General features: G+C 49.5%; 1 protein-coding gene across 2 annotated transcripts in view; it reads right to left on the bottom strand.

Annotated features, from left to right (window-relative positions):
• Positions 1 to 20,084, bottom strand: part of SLC25A22 (solute carrier family 25 member 22) — a 52,322-nt gene that overhangs the window by 15,907 nt on the left and 16,331 nt on the right. Inside the window, exons 1-4 of one of the 2 annotated variants that reach the window (XM_063332171.1) lie at positions 18,979 to 19,049; positions 13,507 to 13,622; positions 8,111 to 8,236; positions 4,695 to 4,750 (exon numbers count right to left, since the gene is read on the bottom strand). In XM_063332171.1, coding sequence (XP_063188241.1) covers positions 4,695 to 4,750; positions 8,111 to 8,236; positions 13,507 to 13,526 — 202 coding nt within the window. In that variant the 5' untranslated portion in view covers positions 13,527 to 13,622; positions 18,979 to 19,049. Of the gene's footprint in view, positions 1 to 4,694; positions 4,751 to 8,110; positions 8,237 to 13,506; positions 13,623 to 18,978; positions 19,050 to 20,084 lie in introns of those variants that run through there. The other variant, XM_063332170.1, reaches the window with a different exon arrangement.

Raw genomic sequence — 20,084 nt, 5'->3', positions numbered from 1 at the left:
AGATTAATGGTCCAGAATATTCTCCTCCCTTTAAATCTTATGGCTCAAAATGTCCTCCAGTAGATGACCACAAGCTCTCCCTGCCTGCACTGAAGCATGCTGAGCTCAAAGCCGTCCAGAGGAGCTTTGCTTGAGACTTGCTAATGGCCTCTGAACACCTTTGCAAGGACAAAAGGTGTATCTTTGCATTTATGCTTGCTATAGAGATTTAAACAACTTGTCCCAAAGCTCCATTTTCCAAAGAGAAGCAGACAGAGAAGCCTGCGCTCCCACTAGGCTCTGAAGACCTGCTGGGGTTCATTTTCAGGAGGTTTGAACACAAGTTGACCGGAGCTATAAAGGCTCAACACACCTAAAGAAGAGCAACTCAGTTCTCTCTTGCTGAGGATGGACTCCCCTTTCTCTAAAAATTACTAAAGAATTCCTAAATTACCCATGGAAAGACATAGGTTTAGGGGGACTTTCCTCAGATTAGGAAGCAAAGTCACAAGTGGGACTTCTCGGACCAACACAACTGGGACCAAGACACGGGAATCCTTGGCTCTACATCCTCTGCTCAGAGGACACAGCTCCATCATGAAGGAAATTTCAGCAAGAAAGAGATAGCCTTTGCTGGGCTGGGCACTTTTCCCCCCACTTCCAACTGCCATGTTCAGGTTTTGCAGAAAATAGAGAGTACCACTGCCCTGTAGCAAGCTAAGCCAATGCATTCATTCCACACTGGCCATGACATCCAACAAATGCCATTATCTTCTACAGGAGCCAAATTAACTAGCCAGGGAGCAGGGCAACGTGCTCACACTCCTGGGTTTTTGCAAATTTAAGTGTACCAGTGATTGTGCTGCTTCATTTCATGTGCTTCCTACACACCATGTTCCTCCACCATGGCTCTTGCATGTGATGAGAAGCCACACAGACATGACCCTCATGCTCTACCTCCACCTTTTAGTGTCAATAATATCAGGATCTACAAAGCAAACCCACACAGCCTGATTTTTAAGTGGAAGTGGTTACCCGTGAAGTGGTTCCTCGAGTGCCAAGTTGTTGACAACTTTAACCCCACTTCTAATGGCTAGAAATTAAAACACCTGTACATTACTGACATGCAGCGTGAATAACCATTTCCTTGGAAAAATAAGGAGAGAAAAGAAAAAGAATAAACCCGCTACTTTAAGAAAACAAACTCCAAAACTTCAAGCAAGAAAGGTAAGGGAGAAGTATGTTTCTACACGCTGACCTCTTCCAGGAACCAAGAGGCTTTCACAGCAATTGCTCCTTCAGTTGAAAATAAAGTAGAGGGTAAAAACACACAATATACAGAGAAAAGTTAATGAACCTGGGTTTTCTCCTACTTCTTTGATATTTTCAGTAAAGCTGCTTAGCAGAGAATGGATAATCCCTGTCCTCAATAATCCATAACAGCTTCAATTCAACGGAGGAGGAGAAATTAGATACTTCAGCTGCTGCCTGTATGTTTTCCACAGCATTTTCCACCTTTTTACAAAATCTCACAGCTCTTCAATTCTAGCTATGCTAATGACTATTTCCCTAATTAAAGCTAACCTTCGCCTATAGGCAACGCTACGTGTACCAGAAGTAATGACAGACAAACAGAATGCAAAAACAAATTGCAATTATTAAAAAATAGAAAATATTTTGAAAAGAAGTACAGAAGCACTACAAATCAAATAGAGGCAAAACCAGTTGTTTGCCAACTGAACTTGTAAGTGCTCTCTTTTCACTGAGCCTTGGGTTTTATATATATACACCACCAGCAACCTACATAACAGGGGAATTGAGTCATCCCCAGTGCCGCACTGGTACACGTGGGAGGTATTATTAGCAGAGGCCAGGGAAGGCTGCCACACTACTGCAGCTACCCTCCAAACGTCATCAACAGCAAAGGACACTTCCCCAGCCCGATCTAGGCCTTCGGCTCCCACCAGGGCGGCTAAATGGCTGGTCTGCAAACAGCAGTGGGACTTTCCAGGACACAATCTGGTCGGACTGTAGCAAGGAGCAGAGACAGCACTTCTCCAAGGTTTTGTTCCTCTGGTGTCCACATGGTCCAGGAGCCCACAGGCACCACGGATTCATTTGCTTGACATTATGTCTGAAGGCAACATGAAGTCATCCCTTGAGCACGGACAGGGCTAGACAGCACCACCCAGCTTTGAGGCAGTGCTGCTACCTAGATGTTACGGAAAAAAACATGAGGAAAAAAACTTCCTCTGCTTCCTCCCCCAAAATAAACCCAAGAATCCCTGTAACTTTTGGGGAAGAACTTGCAAGAAACGTTGGGATTGCCTTATACGTCATACAACTCACTATGGGCTACTCGTACAGAGCAAGGACTGTCTGCCCACACACACCCCTTAAGAGATGATTTGCAGGAAAGCATCCTACCAGCTCAAGCCTCTCGCCTGTCCACACTGAGGAGCTTTGACTCACACATGAAGGAAACCTGAAGTCACACAGTGGGGATGGCTGCGCCCAAGCAGACCCTTTCTGTCCTCCAACGGAGGCCAAGTGTCCTGCAGAGATGACTTACGTGCTTGTGACTCCTCCATGGGGCACAGCACTTTAGCACACATTAACATATAATCCTCCCAATTGCGGCTTAAAGGCTGAAAATAAGAGCTTGTGAGTCACACAGCAACTTCTGCTGGGGAGCTGGGACAGATGGAGGGAGCAGGAACCAATCCCACCACCTGATTTCCATCTTCCCCTGTCTGCAAGGCTGAGCAATCTCTTTACCTTTTTCCCAGAAAAGTACTCACATTCTTCACAATCTTGGATGTATTTTACCCACCCCCCACCTCCCCCAACCTTTCCCCAACAAGGAGGGAAAGGCTGTTAATGTCAGCTCACAAAATTGAGGCACAAAGACCAGGACTGCTGTACTTGGAAGACTCACCTTTGCACTCTGGCTGTGCTGAAATATCTATGAATTTCTGGAAGGAGCTGGAGCTATTCACAAAAGCCCTCTCCAAACCCAGCTCCCCATTTAATAGTCAGAGATGACAAGTAAATTCAAGCCACTATCAGCTCCCTGAACAGAGGTTGTACAAAGTTAGAGGGACACGGACCAAGCTGACCAGACTCAGTATGGCTGGGAAAAGCAAGAGCTATACAAAACCCTCTGCACCCTTTGAGATTTCTGCTTGGGAGTGAAAAGTGACCTGGAGATGCACATCCCCTCCACCACCCTGCGCCTTACAGGACTGAGCTGTCTCTCCCAAAAGCCCTGACGGGTCCTACAGTCTCCCCTGTAAGTTTCCAGGAACAGCTTCTTCCTGCTGCTCCCCAGCAAGCAGCCTGCCACTGCATATTTACAGCCAAAGTTAATGCAGGCTCCTTTCTAGCTAGCAACACAGAAGCAGCCAGCTTCTGGGAAAAATCTAGGGGGAACACGTCACTGCTAGCATTGAAGATGGTGCTTGCCAGTGTTCCTCGGGGTTATTTGTCTTGTTGCCTGCTCCCAGGAAAGCTGGCGTGAAGCAGCCAATCCATCCCCGGCATTCACCCCACTCCCCCGAAACGCCCACCAGCAAGTTGGGCAAGAGACGCTGCCTCAACAGCCAGCGCCTGCTCCCAGTCCTGCCAGCCGCAGTGTCTGTGTTTCCTTAGAAGCTATGGTAGAAGTGGCAAAAGATGCTACTGCTGCCAACAGCAAGGCGCCAGCATCTCCGGACTCCCACTTGAAAAAACAGAGCAAGGACTCACATAATCAAAACAGTACTTCAGTCAGGCTTTATCAGTGAATGAGTGCCACAAAGAATGCTATCTGAACGTCTCAGAGATAAAAACTGCATATTCAGGCAATTGAATACCAGTATATAAAATGTACCAGAGTTCAGTGTCAACTAAGCCAGTGGGACTGTGCTGAAAGCCAAAAAGGTATTCCACTCTGCTACGAGTAAAGTCAGAATTTGGCCTGCCGTTCCCCTCTCCTCAAAATCTTTAAAAAACTTTCAAGGATTTTGTGTTTAAACTAGAAAAGGTGTAATGTCAATTGAGGAACTCATTGCTGCATCAGACAGCCTAAGCCAAGGAGCCAGGAGATTTCTTGCACATTAGCAGACAAAGACCAAACAGCTGAAGCTCCACCACGAGCCCACCTCTGATTTTCTTGCCACCCCAAAGAAGTTTTTTTCTGGGGGCAGGTTATTTTTCCATTTTTTTTTTAATTGCAGCTTGTCTTAATACTTGAACAGAGCACTCAAGCACACTTGAGAGAGAGCTAGTTTTGGAGACAAGCTACTAACTAAATGGGACAGCAGGCCTGACTACGTTGGTGGTGGGCTTTGACATAAATTCAGTCATCAACACCAAAGTAAGACACTTCAAAAGGTTTGCTACTGCCTCTCTGACAAAAGTTACAGTGCCCAAGCTGGGAAACACACACATACGGTCCTGAAACAGAGTCCATCAGCTTCATCAGATGAACTTCAGTAAACAGTAAGGTTTAACACCAAAACAGCCATGGGGAGGACTCAAGCTCTCAATGGCGGAGAGCTGAGCAGACACCTGGTGTGGAGGAGTTTATTTTCAGAAACAGCTGCATCTTTCAACATCTTAGGGTATCGCTAGGTTATTGCTTTATATGACAGAAAATATTGGCTTTTCCTCCCACTTACGCACCAGTGCTTCCAACGCAAAAGCTGCGCTGTGCCTGACTCAGCTTTACTTACCTCTGTACATGCCAAAGTAACCTTCCGACCGAATTGTTTTAATGAGGCAGTCAGACCTGCAAACAAAACAGAGAGAGATAAACCACAGGAGCTCAAAGGTGGGCGAGAGCAGAGAAAAAACAAAACAAATCTCTTGGAGTGGTTTTCATTTACGACCTGTCAGCAAAACCCTGAGCTGAGAAGGTCAGCCATTGAATGCACCATTGTTCAGGCCTGAGTCCAGTTTCAGCCCTTAATACACAGGGGCTTTGAAACCCCCAGCTCACCCCGCACGCGCTGTCTGCTTTCTAGCAACACAAAAAGGAAAAGTGTCACTGCAAGGGCTGTTTATCCAGGGTGCCCTGTGGCAAACATGCATGAGATGCTCTAACAAGCAGATCCTGATGCGCATATTTTTATTTCCCTTCCAGAACTGGATTTAAAGGGGGCCAAACCCCCAACACTGACTTGCTTGACTTACTCTGTGAAATTCGACACAAGGCACATAAACACTAGATGACCTGAACACTCGGTCATCTGTGACCTCCCACGCAGATTAAAGCACTTACTTTTAACACATCGGGTCCCACAGCAGGCAATGAGCACTCAGGCTCTTGCCCTGGGAAGAGTGCGGCAGGGTGCCATGGAGGCCCGCTCCAAGGGGAAAACTGTCACCTCCTTTTTTTCAACTACATTTACTGCAAATCGGAAAACTGTGCAGGGTGCCGGAATTGTCCAAAGCCTTTCAAAGGCACAGACACACGCCTAACAAATCCAGAGCGGCAGTTCAGGAAGGCAGTGCAGATCCCCTGGCAGAGTTTCCCTCTCTGGACTGAAGGTTGCTTTGGGGTCTTTGGGAAGGGACAGGTACTTGCCATGGCCACAGGGGAAGGGAGAGGTGGACATGTATGCATGCATACATAATTAAGGAACAAAAGGCTCTTTTAAGTAGTAATAACGGAAGCATAGCTGGAAAACAAGAATACATTTCTAAGAGATTTGGCAACACAAGAAGTAAACTTCATCTCCGCTTTGTAGTAGGGCTGAGGTGGGAGAGAAGGAAACAGAGAGTTCCCTCGAGGGCTTTATGGCCCTACTTGGGTCAAGACTGTTCTAGGGTACCCTGCGTTATTTGTGAAGAGCCCATCCTGCATTGCTGCCAGTCACAGCAGCAAGTTTCCCCTCTCTGCTGGGACCCCCTGCAACTTTTGGGACTCTGTCTTTCACGCACCCCACCCCAGCTCCTGCAGCTTGCACACACCCATCTTGTTCTTGGGAGCAGCCCCCCCCAACACATTTGCAAGCCTCAGAAATCCTGGGATACCTTTCTCTTATCGCTTCCATCAAGCTCTTCCACCACAATACTGGAAGCAAGGCATTTCCCCCGAGCCAGCTGTGCTGCTTTGAATAAGCCACAGCAGAGGGGAGCGGGAAGAGCTGCTCCCCGCCACACTCTGCTGCCTCACCTTAAGGCTTACACATCACTCCCAGCCCCCCGAGCTGCAGCAGAGAGAGACTGAGCCGAGGCCATGCCCAGCTCCCTTCTCTCCCTGGAAAACAGAAACCAACAGCCAACTAAAGTTATAGATAACACACCCAGAGCAGCATGGCCCAAAAGCCCAGCTCTCTCCAGCCCCCAGGGCTGCTCCAAAGTGTCTCTGGCTCTTTCAAGGGAAAGGCTCCCCTGACGCCAAAGGTCTCTCAAGCTGAGCAGAAGCAAGGCATGCTGTCTTAAAGCAAGACAGCCAAGATTTTACATGAACTTGCTCCCCCTGAACTGGAGAGCTCAGACAAGCCCTCCCAAATCCCTAGCTAACCTAACGGTGTCTCTGAAGACGTGCTCCATGCATGGTAACAGCACCCTCTTAGTGCCTTTCCCTTGCTTAGGTAGGACACAGGATGGCCTGATGTTATCTAGAGGATGCGTTATCTCCATTACTTCCTTGTCCCTGCTGGTCCCTCAGCCCCTAAAAGACTCTTTCACTTATCCCCACCAGCCCAAGCTCACTTTGCCTACAGCTGCTGCCAATGCCAGAGGACCACCTCCAGCATTACTTGCTCACATCCAGGCTTTGTCTCAGACTCTTAGGAGGAGCCAGCTCAAATATACAGGGTAAATCCTGTGTATTCATTAACAGCGTCTCATCAACAACTCCTGGCTATGGAGTAGATCTGCACTCAACTGCTGGATGTTAAAAGCCTCTCCTGCTGAGCCCCACTCCAGAGAGGAGGCATCCTGGCATGCGCTCCCAAGGAGAGCCTACAAATCCTCTATCCTGGCCAAACTCCTGTTGTTGTCACCTATCACGTCAGGGGGAGGACTGATCCTCAGGGAGGAGAAGCAATCTGCAGCAGGAGCAGGGCACAACAAAAAGGAGAGGCAAGGCGACACGGGAGGCCACGTCCTGCCAGCACGCCTGGGCACACAAACAATGCAGGGAGCAGAGAGCGCTGTAACTGTCAAGGGTAGCACCAGTCTGACACAGCACGTCAGAGCCTATAACCGAAGCATAACCTCATGCATAATTACATGCCATCAGCTAGAGCAAGGAGGCCCGGAGACTAAAAACATCAACATACAGTGCATTTCCTTCCTATCCCTCTCTGCCTCAAATTCTCCTCGTCAGGAAAGAGGAAAATATTGGTGTGGAGGAGCAGGTTAACACTACTTCTGAACAAAGCGTCAGGAGGACAGGACATACATCATGAGTCCCAGTCCATTCTCCCCCCTCGATGACACCAGTACTTTTGGAAAACTAAGGCCTGACGCCAGTTCCTAGGATAAAGCATCTTGTGCTGAGTGTGGTGCACCTTCTTACAGCAGATACACAGCCCTAAGCATCCCACACAAATGCCAGGTGAATTTGGTGGACTAGATACGTTCACACCTTCTTTTCCTACAGCCTGCAGCACTTGATTCTTTTGGATGTAGGACTGCTGGGGTAACTACAGCATATGTCAACCTGTGATCCATCAAAAGGTCTGCATGCAGTGCTCTAGACAGGGAATGGGTGGCTTCTTCCTCTTTTTAAAACTGACATAGCAAAGGAAAGGATAGTAACCTCCAATATGAGAGTCGTGGAAAGAGAAAAGAGGTAGAAATTCCCTCATGCACCTGATTGTGGCCCAGCAGAGAACCGAATGGGGCTCCTTGTGTTTTGGTCCTGAGCCCTGACAGCAGCGAACATGCTGCTCCCAAGCAAGGGATGCAAACAGATGTTCCCTCTGCAGAGATCTTGCCTGCTGGGCTCAGCAGCCTGAATAGCTGCTTTATTCACTTTATCTGCTGTAGCACAGCTTGGCTCAAGATCGTCCCCTGGCTTTCTTGCGGACAGCCCAGTTGCTAGAAATGCTGAACACTCCTGAAAGACGTAAGAAAGTGGAAGGACTCCCTGCTGAAAGCCCCAGGGGATGTTGCCCGTGCAGGTGCTACTCACATGCTGGTGTACATCCGCTGGCCATTCTGCTGGTTCTGCAGGCGTGTTTTTGCCAGGTCAATGGGAAATACACAGGTGACCCCGATCAGCCCAGCTATACCACCATTGATCAGCTTGGCAGGTAAACTGTAAGGGGACAAGATGCAGAGAAACAGATGTCTTAGCACTGGGATAACGTCAGTGGAGAGAAAGAGGAAAGAATGGAGCTCTTTCGCATGACCAAAGTTAACACATCGCTGTGCAACAAGGCTGTCACCCCCCAGCATGAAGGGAGCTCTGCCTCAAGGCAAAGCTTGGCCCTTGCTGTACAGAGGGCGGGGGAGGAGAAAGCGGCACAAAGCATCAGGAAAAACCACTGATGAGTGGAGTGGAGCCAAACAGCTAAGCCACACATCACTAAGAGCAAGGAAAAACCCTCTTTCCAGGACCCCAAGGGCTTCTGTTGTCCCTAGAGGAGCAAAGACAGAGTGCTGGACCATCTACCACACGGACGGTTAGGGCCTGATGGTATTTAAGCCAGCAGGTTTACTAGCAAATGCTTTTCAGCACTGCAATCAGATATGCATCTAATGAGAGGTTCGTGACACATCAGCTGCTACCATCATGTGGGAACAAGCCCAGCAGAAGTGCCCAGCTGGCGAGCAGACAACTGCAGTTCCAGGAAACTGTTTCCAGACCCACTGCCGGGGGCGTGGGGAACACACACAAACCAACAGTCTGGCAAAACCACTGGACTGGCAGCCTGCATGGCTGCAGATACAGAGACGTGAGCTCATTCCTCTCAGGGAAATCAAAACCTGGCTGGCTCATGTGCTTCCAAAACACAGGGCTTTTTCCACTCACCTTTGTGTTCCCACAGGGAATTCTTGCAAGTGGTGCTGAGTGAAAGCCAGCTCAGCTAAACGTGGGTTCCCGGAAAATTCAATTATGAAAAATGTCCAGCACTTATGTGCTTGATAAACCACTACACAGAGACAAAGGAAGCCCGTTTGAGTCATCTCCCTCCAATAAAGCACAGGATATGGCTCTCTGAACACAGGATGTGTCGGATATTAAACTGACAGCTGACAGCAGTCCTAGATTGCAGCTGGGTGAGCTGGCAAGGCCAAGTCCTCCCACAAGGGGAACAGGCACGCTGTCTTTCATGATGGTGACATAACGCTCTGGATGGGGGCACAGACTGCATTACCCACTGGAAGTAGCAGCGGTGAGGCTGGCCATGGCATGGTCAAGTGAAGCTCTGCAAACACATTCACCCCCAGCAGCATTATAGAGCATTCTGCCAGTATGCCCCCCTACTGGAGGGGCAATTGCAGAGAGGATCAGTAAGCTGCCATGCTGAAAGAGCTGCCTCTCAGCTCCAGGCTTGAGGGAAAGGCAGGATATGGAGACTCAGGGTTTCAACTTGAGGTCTCCCTAGGGGAAGCAGATAAAAGAGGGATGGAAAAAAAATTTTAAGAGTCTGCCCACAAATGCTAAGCAAACTCCTTTCAGCCTCTGCTCTCCTGCAGCCAGAGCTCCTTCCTCCTCAACACCTGCACCGATACAACACACACACACAGCCCCAGGGCTGGCACAGCTGAAAGAAGAGGTGCCAAGGACAGGCAGACCGACCTGACCTCAGCCCACATCCCCAAACAAGACAGTGCTGACCAAGATTAAATCACATTAAGAAGGCAGGCCCAAATCAATGGATGAGCTCAGCGCAGGGCCAGACTGCAAGATCTCACCAGCTCAAGACTGTTGCCTCAAGGATCTTTGCACTACAGTCTGAGGAGGGAACGAATAGGTTTATGGGCAAACTCCTATGCTCAACTTGTTCTCAGGACATGGGAAAATTTCAAACAGCAAGATTCACATCATGGCACTCTCCTTATTTAACCAATAGTCACACTGAAAGAGGAGGTTAGAGACCAGATAAAAGCTGGTCTCTAACCTGGTGTCAAGATGGAGGCACCACTGGGAAGGAGGGTGTTTCAAGACAGGATCGCATCAGCCTCCCCAAATTCAGCTCGGAAGTCACTGCTGGCAGGTCACAGACTGCAAGGCACAACCCCTTCCCGGCTTCAGCACTGTCATCGCTTCTCTAAGTGTCCTGAAACACCCAGGGCAGGCAGACACTTGCCTCTCTCAACCTGTTCCAACAGTGAAATCATCACAGGGTTTACATCAGGTGGGACAGAGACAGACACGTGGCAAACATCTTGCCTGCTGGCACCACAAGTGCAAAAGATTCCCCAATTTCAGCACAGACCCCAGCAATAAAGGGGAATAGTCTGATGTGCCTGGGCAAGCCAAAAATTTGGGCAACATCAGCTGCAGAGAGTTTGTCATTCTGTGGGTGAGAAACCCTTACTCAACACCCCATCACACCTGAACCCAACCAGGTTCGCCCATGCGTGCTGCGGAGGAAGACTAGTACAGACAGACTATGCGGCACTATTCGGCGAGACACGGAGATCAAGTTCCGGGTGCACTGCTGCAGAAATGCAATGCCCTTGATCTCACCTTGCAGCAAAATACTGCTGTGGATTCTAGTCTTTTGGTATCAATCTCATTTTGCAAAGGGATGACAGATGCACGCTGCAAGGGAGGAGGGATTTGGGACTTGGCTGCCTGTGACCACTACAGACTTGTGGTCACATAGATGGGAGAGATGACCTGAGTGGGAGAGGTGAGGGATTTGGGGCACAGAGAAGAACCTGAGACAGAAGGCACTGCACCTGAATCAAGAGCTTTTTCCCTTATGACTAAGTCATCCTGCTTTTCACCTCAGTGCGCTCGTATAGAATGAGAATCCGCTGTGCCTAGTCTCTCTGTCCCCTTTAGCTTCTGCATGGTGGATAAGGGAAGAGCAACTGATATCATCTACTTGGACTTGTGCAAAGCATTTGACACTGTCCCACACGACAACCTTGTCTCTAAATTGGAGAGACATGGACTTGATGGATGGACCACTAGGTGGATAAGGAATTGGCTGGATGTCCACACTCAAACAGTTTTGGTCAACAGCTCAATGTCCAAGTGGAGACCAGTGACGAGTGGTGTTTCTCAGTGGTCAGAACTGGGACTGGCACTGTTTAATGTCTTTGTCAGTGACACGGACAGTGGGATTGAGTACACCCTCAACAAGTTGGCTGACAACACCAAGCTGTATGGAGCAGTCGACACACTGGAGGGAAGGGATGCCATCCAGAGGGACCTGGACAAGCTTGAGATGTGGGCCTATGCAAACCTCGTGAAGTTCAACAAGGCCAAGTGCAAGGTCCTGCGTGTAGGTCAGGGCTATCCCAAGCACAAATACAGGCTGGGTGGAGAATGGATTGAGAGCAGCCCGGAGGAGGAGGAGTCGGGCGTGATGAGAAGCTCAACATGAGCCAGCAATGTGCTTGCAGCCCAGAAGGCCAACCATATCCTGGGCTGCATCAAAAGAAGCGTGGCCAGCTGGTCAAGGGAGCTGTTTCTGCCCTTCTGCTCTGCTCTGGTGAGACCCCACCTGGAGTATTGCATCAGCTTTGGGACCCCCCAACATAAGAAGGACATGGACCTGTTGGAGCGAGTCCAGAGGAGGGCCGTGAAGACGATCAGAGGGCTGGAACACCTCTCCTATGAAGACAGGCTGAGAGAGTTGGCATTCAGGGAGACCTTATAGCAGCCTTCCAGTACTTGTAGGGGGCCTACAGGAAAGGTGGGGAAGGACTCTTTATCAGGGAGTGTAGCAATAGGATGAGGGGTAACGTTTTTAAACTGAAAAAAGGTAGATTTACATTAGACATTAGGAAGAAATTCTTTACTGTGAGGGCGGTGAGACAGTGGAGCAGGTTGCCCAGAGAAGTTGTGGATGCCCCATCCCTGGAAGTGTTCAAGGCCAGGCTGGATGAGGCTTTGAGCAATCTGGTCTAGTGGAAGGTGTCCCTGTCCATGGCAGGGGGGTTGGAACTAGATGATCTTTATGGTCCCTTTCAACCCAAACAATTCTATGATTCTATGCACAGCTACTGACTCTCACTATCTAGGTGCACAGGGCTCACTGAAACTGAGACAACACAGGCCAGCATACAAATTTGCCATTTGTTCAGTTTAACACAAGAAGGGATATAAAGGCATCCCAGTTCTCCCAGTGCTCCTCCTCAGCCCTTTTAACTAGTCCCTGTAGCCAGTAAACTCCTGTTCACATTGCCAAGAGCACATCAGGCTGGGGGAGATCTCAGGGGACGGGTCTCCCCTTCCTTCAAAATACCAAGCTTCGAATGGCCATGGACATCTGGCCCTTTTGCTCTGCTGAGGCTATCAGAGACATACACCCGTCAAGCTCCATGGAGGTGAATCTCAGCGTGTCCTTCATGGGCGTAAGAGAAGAGTGCCAAGTGCTCTACAAATTGGGTGACTGACGATGGTCAAATCTAGGCACATAAACACTCCACAATGTTGTCTTGTTATCAGTGCAGCTCAGGACTGTTTTGATTTGCAGAAGGCAGGCACACAGGAAGATAACCTAATCATGGCAAATGCTAAGAAGGGGCAGCCCTTTTGCCTGCAGCATTCAGGCATTGCCAAGCTCAGGCCCTCTGTCACCAGGTTTCATTCACCCACTGACTCCTCCTGTCCCGAGCTGGTACCTTGGACAAGTAGATGTTAGAAGAGGACCACAAGAAACCACCCTATGGGAATCCCACCGCATGCAGGAGCCATTTATCTGGGGCAACTTCACAAGCAGCAGAAAGTTAAACCCACATGCAGGACTGTGCAGATCCATCTGACGCAGCTCTTAGGAAGTTAAGGGTACAACTGTATCTTTCCAGAAAACGCATCCCTATTCATTTCCAGGGAGGAATCAAATCCAGACTTTGCATATGCCAGGACCAACACTCTTAAGTTCCTGCTGTGCACTTAAGTGTCACTAATTATTGTTGGTACTTCATGTTCCTGCAATCACTCAAGCATCGATTGGCTTTAGAAGAAAGGCAAAAGGCTGCATCTATGTGGACTTTGTAATTACAAGCACTGCATCCTTGGCTGGTCAAGGAGCTGGCTTTGCTCCCTTAATGTCAGCAAGCTGAAATCAGCAGGTTGAGCTGACCTTTGAAAGGGGAAGCAAAAAGGAACAGACTCAGGAAGGGTAAAAAACAGATGTCAGAAAGAAAAAGGCAGTGAGGAAAAAAGAACTGAAGAAAGCAGAGATGTGACAACATGGCAAAGAAAGAAAATAACAGAAGGTTGAAAAAAAGCAGGTAAGAAGGGAGAAGAGAAGGAATCAGAACTGTTTAAGACCAAAAGAGATGATCACGTGATTTCCTCCAGCCTCCTGTATCACAAAAGGGATTAAGGCTTTGAAAGACTTCAAAAGAAAAATCTGAAAGCACAACTAACAGCTCAAAAATTTTTTAAAAAGTTACCTGATCTGTTTATCAGCCATTTAATTCAAACTTGATCTTGTTAAGAAATGAATCTGCTCCTTCAAATCGTTCCTTAATTTCTTTTTCAGTGACTTCTTTCTCTCTTCAGTTTCTTCCTGGGAAAGGAGAGAAAGACACCAAGGAGACAAAGTTGAGACACATACTCTTCCTGTTGCTCAGGTCCTACTGGGCAGGCTGCAGCGTGGGACCAGCCAAGGAATGAGTGACTTAAGGGACCACCTGGTCTCCTCAAAGAGAAGACTGAGCTTCAGAGAAAGCCTTATAAACATGTGTTTGTGTATAATATACAAAATATAAATATACAAGCAGGTATAGAGGGAAGAGCTGCCAGACTCATCATGCTCCAGCAGCACATGAGGAAGGGCTAGGCAGCGCACAAGCTCTGCCCAGCATCCCACACAGCAGTGCCCATCACCAGCTCTCTTGAACTCCAGGGAGCGTTTCACACTACACCATGTGGATCTCCAACCCTCTGCAGGTCCACCCAGCCACCCCAAGACAATCACGTGTCATTGCAAGACCCATTCAGCACCTCCCTCCAACAACTAAGTGCTGTTTCTAAAGGACAGTCTTCAAAAAACTGCTCCTCCAGTGGTTACAATTCTTCCTCTATTTCCCAGTCCAAAAGGACAGTCCATGCTCAGTCTCGTGCCAACACTGTCTTTTAAGTAGCACCTCTTCCTCTCCAAGCTATTGATGTGACTTTGCCCTTTGGACCACTCCTTTCAGCAGGAGTGCCTACTGGCACAGCACTGAAGCTCCAAGTCTGCAGGCAACAGTTCTCTCTAAGACTCCTAATTGCTACTGTTTAACGAGAGCTGGTAGAAGCCACCACACAAAAAAATCTGGAAACGGGAGAAAATTTCAGAAGCGGCCACAACCTTCAGCTTTCTGGAGGTGTCCTTGTCTTCTCCTTACCTCCAACCTGGGAATCAGGTGCCCCATGCTTTTCATCAAGCATCTCAGCAGCACTCAGCCACTCTCCTCCCTCTCACCTTCCAGCTGCTACCTAGGTGGCAAGCCAGAAGTGTAGGAGATATCTTTGCCCTTTGCCTCTGGAATGAAATTTGCCCCTTAATTGCAGATTTCCTAAGCCACACAGAATCTCACATCCAACAAGTTATCTTTCAGGCTGACATTTCTGCTCTGGAGATACAGCCTGAGGGCCAGAGGTGTTCCTGAGAATAAAAGGTCCCTGAAAGTGTAAAGAGCTGGTGATGGTGCAAACAAGTATGGGAAAGGGAAGGGGTGAGGTTACACACGTTCAGCACTGGCCTGCTCCCCTCCCTGTTGCACCAAGTGTCAAGGACAGGGCAGCATGAAAGCATTTGCACAGTCCCATGCTTGGATGACAAGAGACTAAAACTGCCTTTTCTGGAGTCCCACATTCAGCCAAAGCCAGGAGAGACCAGCACATAAAGCTCACTGAGGAAAGAGGCTCCTCTCCAAAACACCGCGCACAAACCTTACCCACTACACTAGACTATTGTACCTCCCATCCCTTCCATAATCCCACTTCAGACAGGTTACCTGTTTTCAACTAATCCATGGAAGCGGACCTTAAAAATGCCCAGATCAGCTAAGTCTGCACTTTCTGAGTGAAAATCGCTTACACCTTTTGCTGCACATCCAGAGAGTAGTTTGTTCCCGGTTAATCTAATTCTCTATCAATTTAACAAGAATAAGACCAAAATATAAATATATAGGGAGACCAGTCGCCGAAAGCCTGTAACCCTGGCATAAATAAGCCCTGAACCATGAAAACTCACTTGATAACATCTATACCCTCAACAGGATATTTGTGTTTATTGAGGCAGCAGCTCTGAAAAAATACATGCACCGAGCAGTCCTGACACCCTGCTCCAAGCCCTGGCAAACCTCCCCATTGTTGCCCCTGTTGCACCCTTCCCCGTGGAAGGGCATCCAGAAAGTCAGGCACTCACCGCAAAGGACAATGTGAGAGAAGACAGCGGGGCTGCTCATATTCACCACTGACAGGTAGCGGGAGACCAAGATGGACACACAAATGTACCACAGGACTGTCTCTTACCTGCTAACACAAGTAGGGTGACGAGAGTGGGAAAATACGCTACCGCATCAAGAGGTACTTGGGACAGCTGAGTTTAGCTCTCTCCTCTCTTTTGACTCTTGGCTTCAGCTCTCCACCTGCTCAGTAACTGCGGACCCCTTCCCCGCTGTCTGACCCATCTGGAAAAATGCTGCTGGTCCCAGCAGGGAACAGATGCTCCTGCTGCAGCCACGCTGCAGGAAGAGGACAAAACAATCTTCCTGGGTTTAAAATTGGGCAAAGTTACAGGTTTCCTTGGTGCTGGCTGTAGAGCCAGCAAATGCCAGGACTAGTATCATCTCCCGTAACAAAAGCTACTCAACCCACGGATGAGCAAGGGGAAGTGAACAATGTGATCATTTTACAGCAGACACCAGCACTTGATAACTGTTTATACAGCACATGGCACAGCGGAGGCCTGAATGTCCGTGGCCAGGGGATTTTAATGCATTAAGGGATTTTAATGCACTGAAATGGAAAACTTTTTTGAGCTCTCTTTGTTTAAACAGAGCTCCAGCGAATGACCATTTGCAAAACAAACCCAAAGTCACTACAAAGTCTATCTGAGCACTTTGCTGTAATCCACAGAATTCCCTGAGTCCCTTAAAAGATGGTGAATGATGAAGACTCCAGTGCCCTGGCAAGGGAGTTCCTGGGGAAAGCCGGACCCCATTCCCTCCAAGGGCAGCAAAATAGCTGCTGCAGTCCTGCAGTGTGAGAGGAGGAAAAACACAGGCTGGGAAGAGAATGCCAGTAATTTTATAGAATATTTAAAAAACAAACTCAGAACAACATTATGCATTTAACCCAGAAAGGAAAGAGATTAAATAAAGACCTAAGTCTATCTCCCCAGGAACACAGTGCTCTCAGGAGCCAAAAAATGCAGACAAAAGCAGGCAAGCAAAGCTTCTGCAGCCCAGCAGGTGTGTGGCTCCAGGGCTTCCTATGGGAGCAGTATCAGGCAGCAGGGCTTGCATCTTCCCAGGAAACCTCCCACCAGCACCTGCACTGGGGAAGCAGACAAGCCAGTAGCACCAAAAAGGTGCTGATGCCTCAGAAAAAGTCATCATATAGTTAAACTTCACAGCCAGGCAGACAATAGCGCTGCTGGAACTGGGAACCTGCATGGCACGAGGAGCAGAGGAGCCGGGGAAAAAACTGATAGCGTGTGGGCAGGGGAAGCAAGAGCTGCCAGAGACCCACCTCAAAGCTGAAGAGGCAGAGCAGGCCTCACGTAAGGCGGGGGGGTTTCCTAAATTGAACATCCTGTAATTAAGAGAGCAAGAGGTGCACGGGCGATTAATTATGTGGTGTTAATTCCTTCCTAGAGTGCTATTAACACAGCTAGGCATGGATTAATGCCCCATTACTTGCACACTGGGACGTCCCTTCTACATTTATTAAAATGATCAAGCAAATTAGTTTCGGAGCAATGTGCACACTGCAGCACAGGGAATCACCTCAATGCTAGATGCAGAAGCAGTGCAAATGCCTGAAGCTCACGCTGCCACGCACAGATTGCCCAGGAGCCTCCTCAACACAGCTTCTCCCTTTTCCCAGCTCCCAAAATCCAGTGACAGAGAGCGACAGAGCAGCCAGATTAGGGTACCACAATGCAAACCTAGCCAGCGTTGGATGTATCTGGTCCCCACAGCCTCAGCGACTGGCAAAATGGTGCTATTTTGCTTCCCTGCCCTGCCACACACGCTCAGACTGTAAGGTTTTCTCCAGGATTGCCAACCCTTGCGTACTGCGGACCTGCTGTACTCCTGATCAGCCTGGGGCATGGGGCTTGACTCTTAACCTTTGGTTCTCACCTTATCACCTGAAGGAAAAGTGCTTATCAGAAAATCACAGCCCAACCTAGGGCATGAAGGGGAGCACACAGTTTCATCACATGCCACGTGTGCTGCCAGCAAGCTTGGATAGAGATACAGGCACCCAACACCTCCACAAGCCAAGACATCATGGGAGAAGGAACAGGTTAAGCTTACCCACACCTCTTTGACCACATTCGTAGCATTTATTGCCACCGCACTGCCCTATGGCTGTGGGTTGCCACCTCTACACCCAGATGCCACTGCTCTGCCCACAGTCTGACCCGGGTGGTCCCCACAGCTCAGCACCCTCCTTCTTACTCTGCTCTCCCTCTGCCAGCTGCTAGAGCCACTGCTGGCATCCTCCAAGCCATCTGCAGGCTCCCAGTCCACCAGCTCCCCCAGTCCTGCCATCAGCCCCTCCACAGAGGCCGTCTTTTCCCCAGCCCTCCCATCTCCAGCCTCTCCCCTCCCCAGCAGCCCCACTCTGCAGCTGAGCGCAGCCCTCTTGGGTGCAGACTGTCGGACATGCCGATTTATCTGAGGGCACACAGGCTGCTGTTTTGACAGAAGACCTTTAGCAAACGTCAGCTGGCACTGCGGCCGAAGGAAACAAGCCCATCCTCTCCCTATGCCCGAACATGCGTTCCCATCCCCGTTTTCATGCCAGCGCAAACATTTGTGCAGAGCAGTCAGGCAGGGATGAGGCAGAACTGGAGGCCAGCACATGCTAGAGCTGTCACTGAAAGCAAACATTCAGACTACAACCTTGACTTGAAAATAAACAGCAGAAGGGGAAGACAGGACTCCCTTCCACATATTTCCATTTGTCTTGGGAATAGGCAAACTCAGTGCCCCAGCCAGAGAGGCCAACATCAAGAAGCAGGGCTCAGAGGGTGGGAGCAGGGAGCAAAGCTGTGCCAGCATCCACTGTGTTGAGAGGACACAGCCATGCGACCTCTCACAGTCAGAGAAGGGGTGTGTGGGGGGGAGCAAGCAGCAACTAGTACCTGCTAGGAGAGGAGAAACCCTCTGGGATCAGCACACTGCTTTCCTTCACAGTACAAAAGCATTTGATGGTGTGGACACCCTGCCAAGTTTTGCTAACGACTGAAGCAAAGCTGCCATCGCAACAATAAGGTTGTTAAGGAGTGCAAACTGAACTGCAAAAACTTTCTGAGAGAAGCTGCTTTCTAGATGCATGCTGGGCACAAAGCGCACAAGGGAGCGGGCACCAGGAAATCTACCTGGGGAGAAGCTGCCATCTTGGCTCTTGCCTGCTCAGGACATTTTGGGATAGAGGGGATGGAAGGAATCAGTAGCAGCATCATCTCTGCTGCCTGCTTGCCCCTAGGCTCTCAAAAGCAGGAACTGCCAGAATTTCCTTGCAGCACCAGGCAGGGCATTAGTCTCAATAAAACAAAGCAGCTCTCGAACAAGGCTGGTGGACGCTCCCCCACAATCACAGACTGTCACCTCTCCAGCTGCGCAGTGGGACAGTGCAGCAGCCCCTTCCTACCCTTCTGCCACCAGGCAGAAGCCCCGGGTCTGCAGACGCAAACTCACCTGCCTCACGGTCAGCACCCAACTGTCCCTGTACGATGCTGGGCTTTGAAAGCACCAAGCCCAGGGCAGGTCCCCCTCTTGCCTCAGGTGCAAAAAGGCCAAAGTCCCAGCGGGGAGGTGCCATGCCAGCTGCCTGCACCATTGGCTGCTCGCAGGCCCGTGGGGACAGGCTCAGTGGCACAATGCCCACTCAGCTTGCAAGACAGCAGGGATGCTGAGCCCCAGCACACAGGGCGCTCGCTCCTCCTTCCTGATCCTGACAGCCCCCTGCAAGAGCCCTCAACTGCTGCAGCCCCATCTGTCCTCCACGACTTACCTCTGCCTTGTGCGGCTTCCCTCCCTCTGGCTGCTTGGGATGGGCGTCCTCAGGCACCCTCCTATCTACAGCCAAAAAGGCCAGAGCACATTCACAGCGAAAACAGTCAGGCTGGCACCCTTGCAAAACAGCAGGCAAACTTTGCCCCCATATCTGGCCTTCACACTCCTTGCAAACTGGGCTCAGTCTGGGAAGCCTTAACTTATTCACGCTGCGAGACCTTGTGATGGTAGAAGAACGCCTCTAAACATCTCCCTTACGCCACAAGGAAACAAGCAAGTTCCCTGGCAGCACAGGACAGTGCCCAGGCTGAGAGCACATTTTAGAAGCGTTTGGCTTTGCAAACACAGGTGGTGGCAGTACAGATTTACCTGGATGCCCACCAAGGGGAAAAAAAGGACCAAAAATCCTGATTAGCAGCAAAGGCTCCTGAGCTCTCATTCCAGGTCCATCGCTGACTTGCCCTTTACCTTCAGACAGGATTTCCAACCACAACTGTCAGTCTGAGGAACTCCCTGCTCCCATGACAACATTCCAACTTAGGAAAAAACAAAAACAGTCCAACATCTTAGCAGAGGTACTTGTCCACCACACCCTTTACCCATCCAGATCAGTGTAGTTACCCATATTGTTGTGACGGGAGAGGAGCCACAACAGGCCCATGGTGGAAATATCACAGGGGACAACATGCAAGCCCCTACAACTACAGCAGTGTCCTATATTCTGGTACTGCATGCACAGTGTTGCAACTATCCTCTCCCCCGGGATTTATCTGAGATAACAGGAAATT

The sequence above is a fragment of the Chroicocephalus ridibundus genome, chromosome 4, assembly GCF_963924245.1.
Source record: "Chroicocephalus ridibundus chromosome 4, bChrRid1.1, whole genome shotgun sequence".
Lineage (NCBI taxonomy): Eukaryota > Metazoa > Chordata > Aves > Charadriiformes > Laridae > Chroicocephalus > Chroicocephalus ridibundus.
The sequence above is the reverse complement of the archived record's forward strand: the minus strand, read 5'-3'. Positions and strand labels throughout refer to the sequence as shown.